This window comes from Neolamprologus multifasciatus, chromosome 7 (genome assembly GCF_963576455.1).
Source record: "Neolamprologus multifasciatus chromosome 7, fNeoMul1.2, whole genome shotgun sequence".
NCBI classification, from domain to species: Eukaryota; Metazoa; Chordata; class Actinopteri; order Cichliformes; family Cichlidae; genus Neolamprologus; species Neolamprologus multifasciatus.
In genome coordinates this window covers 29,621,871-29,635,596 of record NC_140445.1, presented here as the reverse complement: position 1 = coordinate 29,635,596, position 13,726 = coordinate 29,621,871, and the positions used below count along the sequence as shown (strand labels likewise).

At 39.1% G+C, this 13,726-nt stretch overlaps 1 protein-coding gene across 1 annotated transcript in view; it reads left to right on the top strand.

Moving 5' to 3' along the window:
- The first annotated feature begins 7,834 nt into the window (after positions 1-7,834).
- Positions 7,835-13,726, top strand: part of grin3a (glutamate receptor, ionotropic, N-methyl-D-aspartate 3A) — a 93,045-nt gene continuing 87,153 nt past the window's right edge. Inside the window, exon 1 of the mRNA XM_085164708.1 lies at positions 7,835-9,381. Within this exon, the coding sequence (XP_085020834.1) occupies positions 8,626-9,381 (756 nt within the window). The 5' untranslated portion in view covers positions 7,835-8,625. The remainder of the gene's footprint in view (positions 9,382-13,726) is intronic.

Sequence of the window (13,726 nt, the reverse complement as noted above, 5' to 3'; positions counted from 1 at the left end):
GTTTGTAAATTCAATATAAATTTGATTATTTTTCTCTAGATCTCATAAATTCAATTCAAGCCACTTGTGGTTTGGAACAAAGATGCTGACCGAGGCGGGAGTAGCAACTGGCACCTGTCAGAGATGCCCAACTGAATTTTGTTGTATGAATGTGAAGTAAACTGGAGCACAAAATATCATTCACATGAACATGTTGAACCACATTATTCAAAATATTTGAATAAAAATACAAGAAAAAAAAAAGCATGACAAGTATGTTGCATCACATATTGTGGTGTAATGGTGAAACTGACACCCAATTTTCTTTTCTGCAAACACAAACACAAGTTTAATCGTTTTACAATTAATTTACAATATCAGCACAAACAATACAAATTGATAGGCTGTGGTTTTGGTTGTTTTGCACATACACTTTGAATTTGTTGCACTAAATTAACAGCTGACTCTCAGGGCGCTGTTTGTTCCCAGCTTCCCCCTGAACCAAGCGCAGGAAATGGAATGGGGTAAAGTGAAATGCCCTGCCTTGAGATGATTCTACTTTAAGAGGAAACCTTTTGACTCAGCTTCAACATCCCTGCAGTGCAAATGGAAGCAATGAAAATCAATCACTAGGCTCATTTTTCTTCTCACCCCAGTTCACCAATTTGCCTCTGCACCAGTCAGAAATATTTTAAGTGCTCCTTATCTTCGTCAAATCAAAGAGCTTTAAACCACCGTCTACTAATCTAATATCCCTCAAACTTTTTCCTACTGCAACCTTAGTTCTGACAAAGTTGAGTCTTATGCAGAATGTAAATCAGAGCAGAATTCATTTAAACTGTATGTATTTAAATGTGTGCTTAAATGATCTAAAAATAGGAGAACTAGGAAAAGAGAAAAGATAAAGGCAAAACAAAATTTGAGGGAAAGAATCAAAACAAAGACAGGGCAGAGAAAATAACACAACAGTCCTCCCCAACCATGCGGTCCTTGGGGTAGCCAACAGAAAACAGAAGTATTGTTCTCCTCTGCCGAATCTCGGTTTTGAAATCTGGGGCGATGGTCCAAAGGGGAACTGACAGAGACTGTCTGTCTCTGAGATAAAATGGAGCTTCAAAGCAAAGGCCAGTTGCAGTTTAACATTGATTGGAAAGCATCAAAAATGTTTTCTCAAAAAACTAAAGCTGCCCACTCACTAACCTCAGCTTTCAGTGCATTTTTTCTACTGTTGGTGGTTCAATATTGTTTCTTATACATTTTCTTGTTGTCCATCTTGCCGTGTGTGTTTCTGTTCATTGTATGAGGATGTCATTATTCTGTAAGCATTAAACACGACTTTTGCACAGAGAGGGTCAGGCAGAACCCAGAAGTATACAGCTGTCTTCAAATCAACCACAGTACCAAAAGTGTAGCATGTAGGGTAATTACAACAGTTTGCAAACTATGTTGTAATACCAAAATGGATGTAAATTATATTTAATATAAACAAACAAGCTTAAACTCACATTTCAAATATAAAGCACTTGTGGTACACTTAAACATAATCAGTTATTAATCCTTGTGAGGATGTGCACATATTAATTCACAAACACAAACCATTGTCAATAGGATTTTGACACTTGGAAGAGATAATATTTGAATGAAATATGCACAGAAACAAACTGTACTCAGCTCGTGTGGGAGATGACTTAAGATGACTTAAGTGAGGTACTGATTCACTATTCACTTTCCTTAACACCTCTAAACACCCCACGCCAGAGTCCTCTGCTGGTGTATCATATTAAGATGAGACATAAAAAGAAAGTAAGATGGTATGCTCTGAATGCTGTAACTGACAACAACATTATAATACATACACTACAACATGACAATGGCCAAATATAACAGTATGGAAAGATGTTAGATCTTTTTCTCCTGCTAGATGTGATTCAGCATTGAACACACGTTATTTGCTTCTTCACATTATCTCTGTATTGTTACAATACACAAAGAAATATAGAGTCCAGAGATGACTCACTCCATCATCCCATTATTTTACAATACTCACCTCAAAATTAGTCTTTTTAATAAAAAGTAGTTTATTTATCAGGTATAGTTGCATAGTTAAATGCAAAGAAGTTAGAAAAACAAGATATGAATGAAATAAAAATGAAAAAGTATGGAAAATAATGAGGTGGCATTAAAAAGCTTTGGTATCAAGACTTTATAAAACCCATTTGAAACTGTGTCATTGAGTTTGAGTTCCTGTGAGTGAAATAAGGGGAAAATGCGATTCATTGGAGGTGCTGCTGTTTGAATACCTAACGTGAGTTGCTTAAAAATGTATAACTATGTATATTATACATTATAACTATGTATAATGTATAATATGGCTTTAAGTAGAGTTATTTTTCATGTGTGAATGCTTGACCTTGGCAGGGAAGTGCTTCAAAATGTAAGTCATGCTGTGAAGAACTGATTAATTACTTGAGTATTTATTTGTTATTTTTATTCTGCGCATGGTGGTCATGAGTGAAGGGTTAAAGATACGAAAACTGAATAAAAAGTATTTTAAAAATTGCAAAAATGTTGTTGTTAGGCTCCGTCCATCAGTATATTGAATTTGAAATGAAATGTTGAATACAACATTAAAGTGCCAAGTCTTTATTTTTACATCAATACTAAAAGAACAGACTTGGCTGCTAAATACTGAGTGTTCATACAACTGAAGTGAAGCTCTCAGAAACCATCGCAGGTGTATGAGAGACTGAAAAAAACAACAAAAAAATGGTTACATTTTTAAATAGGCACACAGAGAAGAGCTAGAAAAAAACTAATCTTGTGGACTGATGGAAAATCAAGCATTTATTGCTTGGAGGTGTACCATCTGCTAGTAAAACTGGCACACTATCTACAGATACCACAAGTGCTTCCAAACTCACTGGCATTTTATCATTCAGCAGGACGATGACCCAAGTGGCAACCACTGTTGATGATTAGAATCTGTCACCTTAGTCTCAGTGCAACATGCAATCCCCACAGTCTGAACACCAACCATGCAGGACAGGCAGAGATATCCCACAATAAAGGATGGCCTAAAGGCCTGTGCAGTTGAGGTCTAAAAGAACATCAAAAGGGAAAATGCAAAGACTTCGTTATGTCTGTTGGTTAAAGACCTCAGCATTGTTGTTCCAAGGTGTGTCCTTACAGTGTGAAGCCCACACGTTTTTTCTCTTTATGTTAAACATCACAACAGAATAGTCTAGGGCAACGTCAAAGCAGGGATGTCAAACTCATTTTACATTGTGGGCCACATACAACCCAGTTTGATCTAAAGTGTGAAAGACCAGTGAAAAATATTTAAATTATATGTGTTAATATAAGAAAAAGAATTGCAATTTCAACAGTACGTATCAGTTTTTCGATATAATAAATGTATAAAATTACAGAAAAAGGTACCTCATTGTCCAGACTGTCTTGTATTTATACAGTAAAGCATAAAGTTTTTGGTTCATTTACATTTGGTTTACTGTGGACCCACTGTAAAGAAATAAAATAAAAAATTCTACAATAGATACATTTAATCTTTTACTTATCTACTTTGGTGTAGTGTGAATGGCAATGGGGGAGGGCTTTATGAATAGAAAAGCTGTAAAACTATGAAAATACAGTTAAAAGTTCAAAATATGTGCAGTTCTTCAGCTCTTCTTCTAATATTCTTCCAAATATTATTAATATTATATTAATATTACAAATATTATTTCCAAACTGAAGTCTTTGCCACGGAGATCATAGTCCCCAGGACTTAGGTTTGGTACCCCTGGTCTATATAGACCAGTGGACTTAAAATTAAATATATGGTGAAAGTGAGTAAAATATTAAACACCAGTCCCTACATCAACAGCAGAGAGCTGAATCTTGGATGCCTGCTTTCTAAGCAGTGTTTCAGATAAAATGCCAAATCTGAGACTAACCGAGGAAAAAATTATATATATATATTAAACTTAAGGAAACAATAAAGATGAGCAAAAGAAAACAGACAACGGTCAGAAACATATTATTTAAAAAATGTGGTTTGGAAAAATGAATCTAAATTTGATGTTTGAGTATATTTGAGAACAAACAAAAAAAACCAAAACAGGATATCTGTGGAAAGAAAGTCTGTATATTTACAGTCTGGGCTAATGTAACATACATGTCTACATATTATGAATAATTTAGCAAACACCAAAAGTTTAGCTTTGTAACTCCAAATGCTTTGTTTGACTGTGTTTGTACGTGCGTGTGTGTGCAACAAGACAATAAGACAGGCAAAAATTCATTCCTATGAACAATGGGAGTATTTGATATACACAAAAAGTCAGTTTAAAGGTTATGGCAAGTTTTGAGCTGCGACAGCAGACTGATGAGGGGATTAAATAATTAAAAAGAGGCACTTGCTCATCCTGTCTCAACTGAATCTCGGCTTCTGTACCCAGGTAAAGCAGCTATTTGTGTGTTAAACTCAAAGGCAAATTATTATTTTATGCCCCCTTACAGACAATGCTGAAAACACTTCACTTGAACACAGATTTTGATGTATCAGTAACGAAGTCCAGTTTTCCCAAAAAAAGAAGTAAACTGTGTCAGACATCCTTATAACAGAGTATTTTAACACCTTAAAAGTTACTTTTTTGTATTTTTTCCCTTCAGTAACTTTAAGACATCTGACCATAGAATAGACATTAAGGCGGGGCGCTAAAGCAGACAGTAACGTGATTTGTTGTGATGCCAGCAGCTACTGAAAATGGCAATAATAGGCACCCTGGGATGAGAATGCATTGAAACCGAAATGGTTTTGATTGTAAGCTATTCCGGTCTTTAAATGTCATTTCTTTACTTTGTAAAAGTGAGAATGCAGATGTCATAGTTCTTATAAATCAATGAACATGTATAAATGAAAGGATTTTGCCTGTGTGCATCGAGGCTGGTGCAAGCTGTGTGTGTGTCCTTAGGCAAAAAACAGGTGGCTGTCAGGTTTTGTCTCCAATAAAATTTCACAAATCTTCCCATGTGAGGTGTAATCAATGTCTGTTTGTGTGTGGGAGAGAAATAAACTATAGGTGAATTTGGCTGGCAGGTGAAGGGGTCAGTGATGTTTTCAGCACTGCTTTGGCTGATAGTCATAGGAAGGCAGATGGACAGGTTGGCAGAGCGATAGACAGGCCGACGGTTGCGCAGTGATGCTGACAGAGAAAGAAGACAGACAGGTGGGCAGAACAGCAGGACAGGTGAAGGAAATGGTCACAAAAGCAGACAAGCAAAGCGGACAGAGGAACATGGATGAATATTCAACCAGGCAGGGGGTCAGACGGATATTCAGACAGGGACAAAAGAGAGGGCAGGCTTTAAGGTGTACCAACTAGACGAGAGGAGAGGCATATGAAATCAGATGTGTTTGCAAGCAGAAAGACAGAAAGGTGGCTGCTAGGTACAAATAAAAAGACAGAAATGGGATGTTAGATAAAGAAAGCCAAAGTGGAACAAAAGAGCAAAGTCAAAAGAGTATATTGGAATTTTACCTTTTCACGTGTTTTAGGTTACGTTTTGGTCTGGTGTCAGGTAACTTTAATATAAATGATAGTATAATAATAAAAGTCATGCTCAATATGACTAATTGAGTGCAACATTTATTGTAATGTAACAGTTTCATTTTTGATCTTCAGTAGGCAGTAGTAAAGTAAGAAATTTTTTATATAGCGCTTTTCAAAACAGTGATCTATTACAGCGGTCCCCAACCCCCGGGCCTCGGACCGGTACCGGTCCGTGAGTCGTTTTGTGCCGGGCCGCGAGAGTTGAGGCTCAGGTGTGAAATGTATAGTTTTCAGGTTTTTATCGGTTTTCAGCGTTATTTTGTTATCGTTTTTATTGTTTACTCGGTTTTCCTTGGTCTTTTCACGTGTGTTATGAATAAATTTTCTTTTTTCGGTACCGGTACTAGTTTTATTTTGTTGTATTTATCCACGACAACTTAAAGGCCGGTCCATGAAAATATTGTCGGGCATAAACCGGTCCGTGGTGCAAAAAAGGTTGGAGACCGCTGATCTATTACAAAGTGCTTTACAAACATGTTAAAATACAATTGAATGAAAATATCTTAATCACACAAAAACAGCATAATACACAAAAGCATTATAATAAAGCATGATCTTGAGGAAAGCTACTATTCCATTTCAAAATGCCAATCCACACCCTGTGGCTGTTGCATTACTGAAGCAAATTTCCTCCTATAACAATGATCTAAAGTACAGCTCGAAACTATGCAAGACTTATTTAGCAAAGAATTTGTCATCTGGTTTTCTGTGTATAGTGGCACAGAAATCAGACCTCAGGGTATTTTAGTTGTTGTGAGAACAGTTTGATTAAAGGGTATATAAGTGCCCATTAAAACAATTAACACTGTGAGAGGATCTTCAGGAAGCATGTCGCCACATTATCTCATCAAACTGACAGCTACAGTGTAAATGTATAAAAGGCAGTGGATACTGCAAATGGACCATTCTTGGATGAAAGCAAAGTTTGGGTTACAAAATGGTTATTTTAAATAAAAGTTGTCGTTTCTATCCTGTCTGTGACTTGACCACATTTCCTATTATCTCTCAGATTGGATTACTAAAAGTATGAGATTTAAAAAAATAAAATTAAAAGTAATAGGGCACTGTGAAAGTGTGGGCCTCTGGAGACTAAGAAAAGTGTGCTATTGTTTGCATATGACCAAGCCAACCCTGATGACAAGTTGACCACACAATAGTCTTTTGATGTGTGGCGGTTGTTTAATACTTTGGAAATATTCCTTCCAAACAGAATGATCATACTGTCTCAAAAAACGAGGAATTTCCTCGAGTCAGGTGAGGATACCAGGCTACAATATGAAAGTGCTGAAAACACATTTTCAGTATTTATATACAAGTGGGAAATTCCACCAGTAAGCCATATTTAAATGGCATGTGGAGGTAATCTTCAATATTTATGTGATTGACCTATTTTTTCATCAAGACCTGGAATAAGAATGAACACTGTGAAGCCCTTTTGAAAAGAGCTATGCAGCATATGGTGGCCTGGTATCCCACTTCAACACACAGTGCAAGACAGGCTTAATTCTCACCTTGAATATGTCTCTTGATGTAATTTTCTTTCTGTTTTCCCTCCATCTGTTTTTTCATCTTCTTCAATAGCCTTGATTCTTTAAAGACGCAGCAGCTGAAGCACCATCTTATATCACCTCACATTCTATTTCCATTTACCTGTTCTTCTCCTCTCTCACTCCTCTGCTCTTCTTCCCCACTTACCATTCTCCTCTCCTCACTTTTCATCTCTTATCCACGATTCCCTCCTAAGCTTTTTCCCCCTCTCACCATAACCTCTGCTTCTCTCTCCTCCTACCTACCATTAGTCACCACCTCCCGCTCCTCTCCTGTCAAAATTTCTCTTCTCCGACTCTCTCCCTGTTTCAGTCCTTTCCTGTAAGGTCAGCCCATATTGGATCGATCAGGGTCATCTATCTTCCACTATCTCAGTGGGCGTGCCTCCTATTTCAAAAGTGATCATTAGCCAATCATTAATCTAGATCAGACCATCAGACCATTAACCAATCGTTAATCTGGATCCTGTTTAAACTCGGCCTGCTGATTGGGTCCCGGGTGACCTCAGACATGTGAGTTACCAAAGAAACACATCCGTTAAACAATGTATGATTGGATGTCCTCATACATAAAACAGGCAGCTGTCTGGTTTTGTTTCCAGTAAAATCTCACAAATCTTCCCATGTGACACATAATCAATGTGCTGTATTTTTTTTTTTTTTTTTGACATGTCGGGATTATGAATAAATGACACCAGTACCATGCCCATGACTATGCCCGCATTTCTTTCGCACTGACACTGTGAAAAGTGAGGGGTGGCTGGGTTGTAAAGTAAACATGGGGTTAAATCTCCTTGGAATGTGCGCAGAAAGACCACGCTCTGGTGCCAGTGGTCTCACCAGCACAGAGGCTGACTCGAGCCAAGCAGCGCGTGCGCTCTGGAAAGCTTCTACTTGGGTGTCTTTTGTTTTTCTGGGTGTTTTTTTAAGAAGGGGGAAACGTTAAAAAAAACAAAAAAAAAACAGCTGCCTTTGCCCCTGCCTTGTGGATGATAATGGGATGATTTTCCTTTGACTCCATTAAGCTATCAGACTTTTCCAGAGGTGGATTTCACTGCTTTGGAATGTGTTTGATGCGCATTAACCTTTTTCGACCTAGGCAGGGCTTGCCTACACACTCTGCTGCATTTTCTTTTCTGCCTGTGGAATATGTGGAAATGTTGCCGTTTGTTTCCACGACATGTTTAGTAATCCGAGGCTTGAATGATGAAAATCTTTTGAGATGAAAAACAGCACTTTTGGGGATCATTTTTTGCTTGTGCGCGGCTCGTGCCTAATCTCGCGCCTCAGCAGCCTGTTGTCTGTGTCCGAGCGAAAACGCACAACTTTACCACGAGCTGGAACCGGTCCTGTTGCGGGGGCTACCGCTGGTCTGTGCGGCACACCAGGGCCACAGGCAGGGGGCCAAGACGCAGACCAACGGAGCGGTCCCGGTGTTCAGCCGCTGTGTGGTTGGACCGGGCATCCGGTGGAGCTGTGGAGCGGGGATGATGAAGTCGGTGGGGATGGTGATGATGAGTGGCCCGGCAGCGCGACCAGGCACCAGGGTCTTGCCACTAATATGTTTAGTGTTGTGCGCTCTCATCTTTCTCCCGATTTGCGCTCACTCGCACCCGCAACCGTGCCAAGTGCTCAAACGAATCGGCCACACGGTTCGGATAGGAGCTCTGCACGTTCAGCCTCGCTTGCTCTCTGCTAGGGCTGTCAGCAGCTCTGAGGACTGGGGAAACGAAAGAGAGTTGACAGAAGAGCAGCAGTTGGAGTTGGAAAGACCGTTTAAAACAAGTGCCAGTGCGCCTGGGTATGGAAGCCTTAGGACTAGAGCGTCCGTTAACAGTCAGCGGGGCGCAAACAGGAGTAAAAGCCAGGCACGCCAACGGGAGGAGAACACCTCGGCGGAAAATCGCGTGTTCGCACCCCGAGACTCGGTTCTGCTCGCCGTCGAGGCTCTGAACCGTGCTGGGTTGCTACCCTACAATTTAACCTTGGAGATTGTCATGGCTGTTGGATCCACACTCGGAGAACTGCCCGCGTTCTCCTTTTCCTCTACGGGCAACCCCGAAAACGAGGACCCGCTGTCCTTCGTGGAGAGTGTATGTCACACTGTGGTTGTGCAGGGGGTTTCTGCCATGATCGCCTTTCCACGGAACAGGGACGAGTTCGTCAAGTTGGAATTCGTCTCACTCGCGCTTCAGGTACCTGTAGTCAGCGTTGTGCAGAGGGAGTTCTCGCGCCACAGTAAGGTAAAAAGTTATTTCCTAGCTAAATTTGAACTGTTAACTGTTGATTGCTTCACTTCGGCATACAACTGCAATGTGCTGTGTCTGCACTGGTGTGACGTGTTATAGTAATATAACGCAAGAAACTTTACACCGCAGTCTGACAACCTCTTTAAAGTGCGTGTACACCATGCACCGAATGCATGTAATTTATTTAACTAATTTAAATACGTGTGGATACAGACTACAGTGCGCCGCGAGCCATCAGTGGCCATCATTTAAGCCAGGGATTGGAGCTAGAAACGCCTCCTTCAGTGGCTGATTGTTGATGTCCTTTCAACAAGAGCACAGATCTTCCCGTTCTTGTTCAGCGTTTACCCAGTCAATCAAACTTAAATGGCACAATTTAAGGTGAAATGGCACAAGCTGGCTTTCATAACTCTGAAAAAAAAGTTTAATTAAACAGTCAAAGACAAAAGGAGCATGGGGAAAAGCCATGGTGCTGAAATCTACTGAATTTAAAGGGTGTTTCAGCAGAAAAAAGAACAGTGCTTCTGCTTCTGCAGAATAAAATGTTTAAAAATGGTTTGATTGACAGTGTGCAGTCAACAACAGTGTGCACCTAGCAGCACATGCCCCGCGGTATAGATACATAAACAAATACTTTGTTGATATTCAGAATCCCACTATGTCTGCATGAGTAGACGTTCAGCACTGTGGTGAAGGAGGTTACGGCAGTATAGTGCAGTCAAAACTCTTAGTCATAAGTCAGTGTGATGCTATATTTTGACATCTCATTTGCTGGACAACGGAGGTGAAGGCAGACAACACTCTTTAGTTAAATCACTGTGTTGGCATGTACATTTATGACCTAACACCTTTCCTTTTGACAAAGAAGTAAAAGGTTGGTCCTTTAGCCACCCAGCTACTAATATTTAGCAGGCCCATATCTAATAATGAGATTAGTGTCAGAAAACTGTAGCATACAAGAAAAACTCATTCATACAGAACCGTTTTAAGCTGCATAACACTCCTCTCATTGGACCAGTTCAAGAGGTGAATCCACATAATAAACCATGGAGGAGATTTTGAGTGTATTTCGGTGGTTTTACAGTGAGGCTAAAACTTTGCTTCATTTTTTTTTACATTATACCACTGGAAATACCTTGAGTACAGTTCCTTGTGTATACCATATGGAGTCCAGACTTGGCAGGAAACCATTACATCCCTGTATATACTAAAGTTTGCAGTGGTGTTCTGATTTATTTTCCATATACCAATATACACTCCTTATTATTATTATAAATAATAAGGCACTTTAATCCTTCAGTACAAGTAAACATTTCTTTCGGCACAAACATTGATTCTTTTGTAATTGTAACTCTTTATTTACTCACACTTAGGTATATGAGTCAAAAGTGCTCAAAAAATTTTAATAACTAGACAAGTTGTGAAAATTTTGAATACTTGTTGTTTACAGACATCATATATATGTGTATATATCTATTTATATCTATATCTATCTATCTATCTATCTATCTATCTATCTATATATATATATATATATATATATAAACACAATATAGATTCTTGTCAGGGCTTTTGGAAAATAAAACAATACCCTGAAACCAGTATAAAATGATATGGATTTTTATTCTGATTTATGTGAATTTTTAACAGTTAAGGAAAAAGCAGCAGCAGTTCTTAAGTTGGAGATGGTTGAAAAATAAACTCTTGCACAACAGTGCGAAGCTTGCTGGCGGAGTTTGCAGCTAAAATGAGAGTTAAGGGGAAACTAGTTCGTATTGTAAATACTATATTTATTAGCGTGGAGGGGCATCAGTAATAATTCTGTGGAGAAATCACCTGCTGTGAGTTTGCCCCCTTATTTGTTTGTGCTATCGAGCACAAGAAGGAATAGCCACACGCACATTCCCAAAAATGATTTGGTGTAATACACTGTAAACCTCTTTAATTGGGTGATGCTACAAAGAAGAGATATTGCACATCAGTGAGAGAAAGCCAACAATCTGCGTGTGTTTCTGTATTTGTAATATTCTACACACAAACATCCAAAGGAGGGACAAAGAATGCGTTTTTTTCATGCACACATCCAAACCCATTAGCTGGACTGAAGGGTTCTGGGATACTTGCCACCTACTAGGGTATAGTAACGTGTGTGTGTGTGTGGCTTTGTCAGACAGTTTGTGTCTGTTTATGTGTTGGTGTATGTGTGTGCGTAAGAATGTGTGTGTGTTTCTAGGATAATATCTAATTTCCTGCTTTGTGCACAAGGAAGGGTTTCTCTGTAAGGAGTCAGCAGGTGTTTAAAGTCAAAACTGATTCCTAGAAGTGAAATAACAGTAATGGATACAGCTGACAAACCAAAAGTTAAGGATGATTGATTGATAGAGGAGTAGATGGGAAGACTGTTGAATGGAAGGATGAACATGTGCTAGGAAATAGTGTGTGCAGTGCTTGTGTGAGACTTTTAGAGAAATGGCTTAACTCCCTTCTGACTCAATCTAGTTTCACTGGCAAATCCCAACTGCAGGCTGACAGCAATTTCTCTAAAACATTTTTTGTGTGTGAAAAGTGTGAAAACCTTTTGGATATCTTGAGATGATCTCATTAGTGTTTATTTCCGCACTTTGTTTGACCTTGAGGGTTTTTTTTATCCTGGAAAAGTTTAAAGTCAAATTTTAAAGACAAGGTTCACAGCTGAACATTTGTGTAATACAATGAATCATAAAAAAAAAAACCTTTTGATAACGTGATCTGCCCACAGTATGTTATGTAAGTGTCAGAATGATGAAGCTGCATGAGAATATGGAGATTATGGAGCTAAGGATAAAGTGACCTCAGAGTAAAGGAACTGGGCTGGGAGTTGTGGTGAGTGGTTTTGATAGCAGGAAAGGGATGAGAATTTAGCATATAAAAGCCAAAGAACTGTCGAACTCTTGGCAAAAGGAAGCTCTCTGGGAAATACCAGTCATCTCAGATAGGGGGACTTAGTTTTAAAGTGGAAATATATCCCATGCTGACCCAGAGACTGTGGAAAGATAGCTACATACGCGCATATATGCAGAAAGACAGAGCATCTTTACTGACAACTTAAAGGATATATGCAAATATCAATTGCTACTTATTCCAGTTATGTGTCAGCACTAACTGTATGCAAAAAATCAACATTGCTACCATAGGATATGCGCCAATATAATGATGCATGTGCAATATATACCATATAAACACTTTATTAGGTATACTGCTCCAATGTAATCAGACCTACAGAAAACATGCAATAAATTCTGTCTGTGCTGAGCAGCCTTTCCACATAGTGTCATGCAAATGGTCATTCAGTTTGAGCAGTCGACTTGCAATCTTTAAAACATCCAGCAATCTAACAGTATATGTGGTATAAAAAAGTATAATAGGCCCATGTTAAGTACTAAGTTTAATATATGTGCAAGAATGCCTTTGGAGCCAAAGGTTTGAGCTTTAGACTGCTCTTAATCCTTAGTTTCCATCATGATGTCAAGAGGGTGGGTATCATTAACGCGATCATCTCAGCCACACAGCTCTAGCTGTGATCAGTGCAGTATCTCCCACGCAGTGTTCAAACCTGTTTGCGAGGGCCATCCAATCAGAAGAGACTTGGCTTCAAGGCGAGGCTGGCCTTGAAGGGAGACAGAGGATGAACTGAGGGAGGCAGATAGATAAGGATTATTTTGAACTTTGGATCCTCCACAGCTTTTCTAGTGGAATACAAAAATAAAAAATATTAAACTGGTACTGAGCGTAATAGGTCTTCCATAACAATTCAGTTGTTCTGCAATGCATTCATTTAACTAAATTGGTTAACTAACGACTGTATTACAATAACAAATGGTAAATGGTTATTGATTTTTCTTTGATTAGATGATTAATTGTATTAAGAACAATAACTAAGTCATTACTGGATTTGTCCACTGGCTCATGAGTCTGTCAGTCCATGCATTTTTTTTTTTTAACCATACAGCAACCTCTGCAAGTTTCTTAGCGCAACAAGTTGCAGCTAATGTGTTTTAGATGTGGAAATCACAGGGGGAAATCATTTTTTGAAGCAAGGAGGGATTAAAAAAAGAGAGCACAGTGACAACAGAGCCGGGATTTCACAGCACTCTGAAAGCAGCAGATCTCTGTATTTATGTAGGGGAGCAAGGAGCCACACTCTGTACAATTTTTTTCCTGTTTATTTACATGAAGAACAAAGAGAGGGTTACAGATTTATGGAGATCACAGTGCAGAAGTGCTGCAGTTGAAAATAATCCATCCAATCCTCCTGGAGAATGAGAGCAGGTGAGACTCTGATGCCCTGTGGACTGCATTA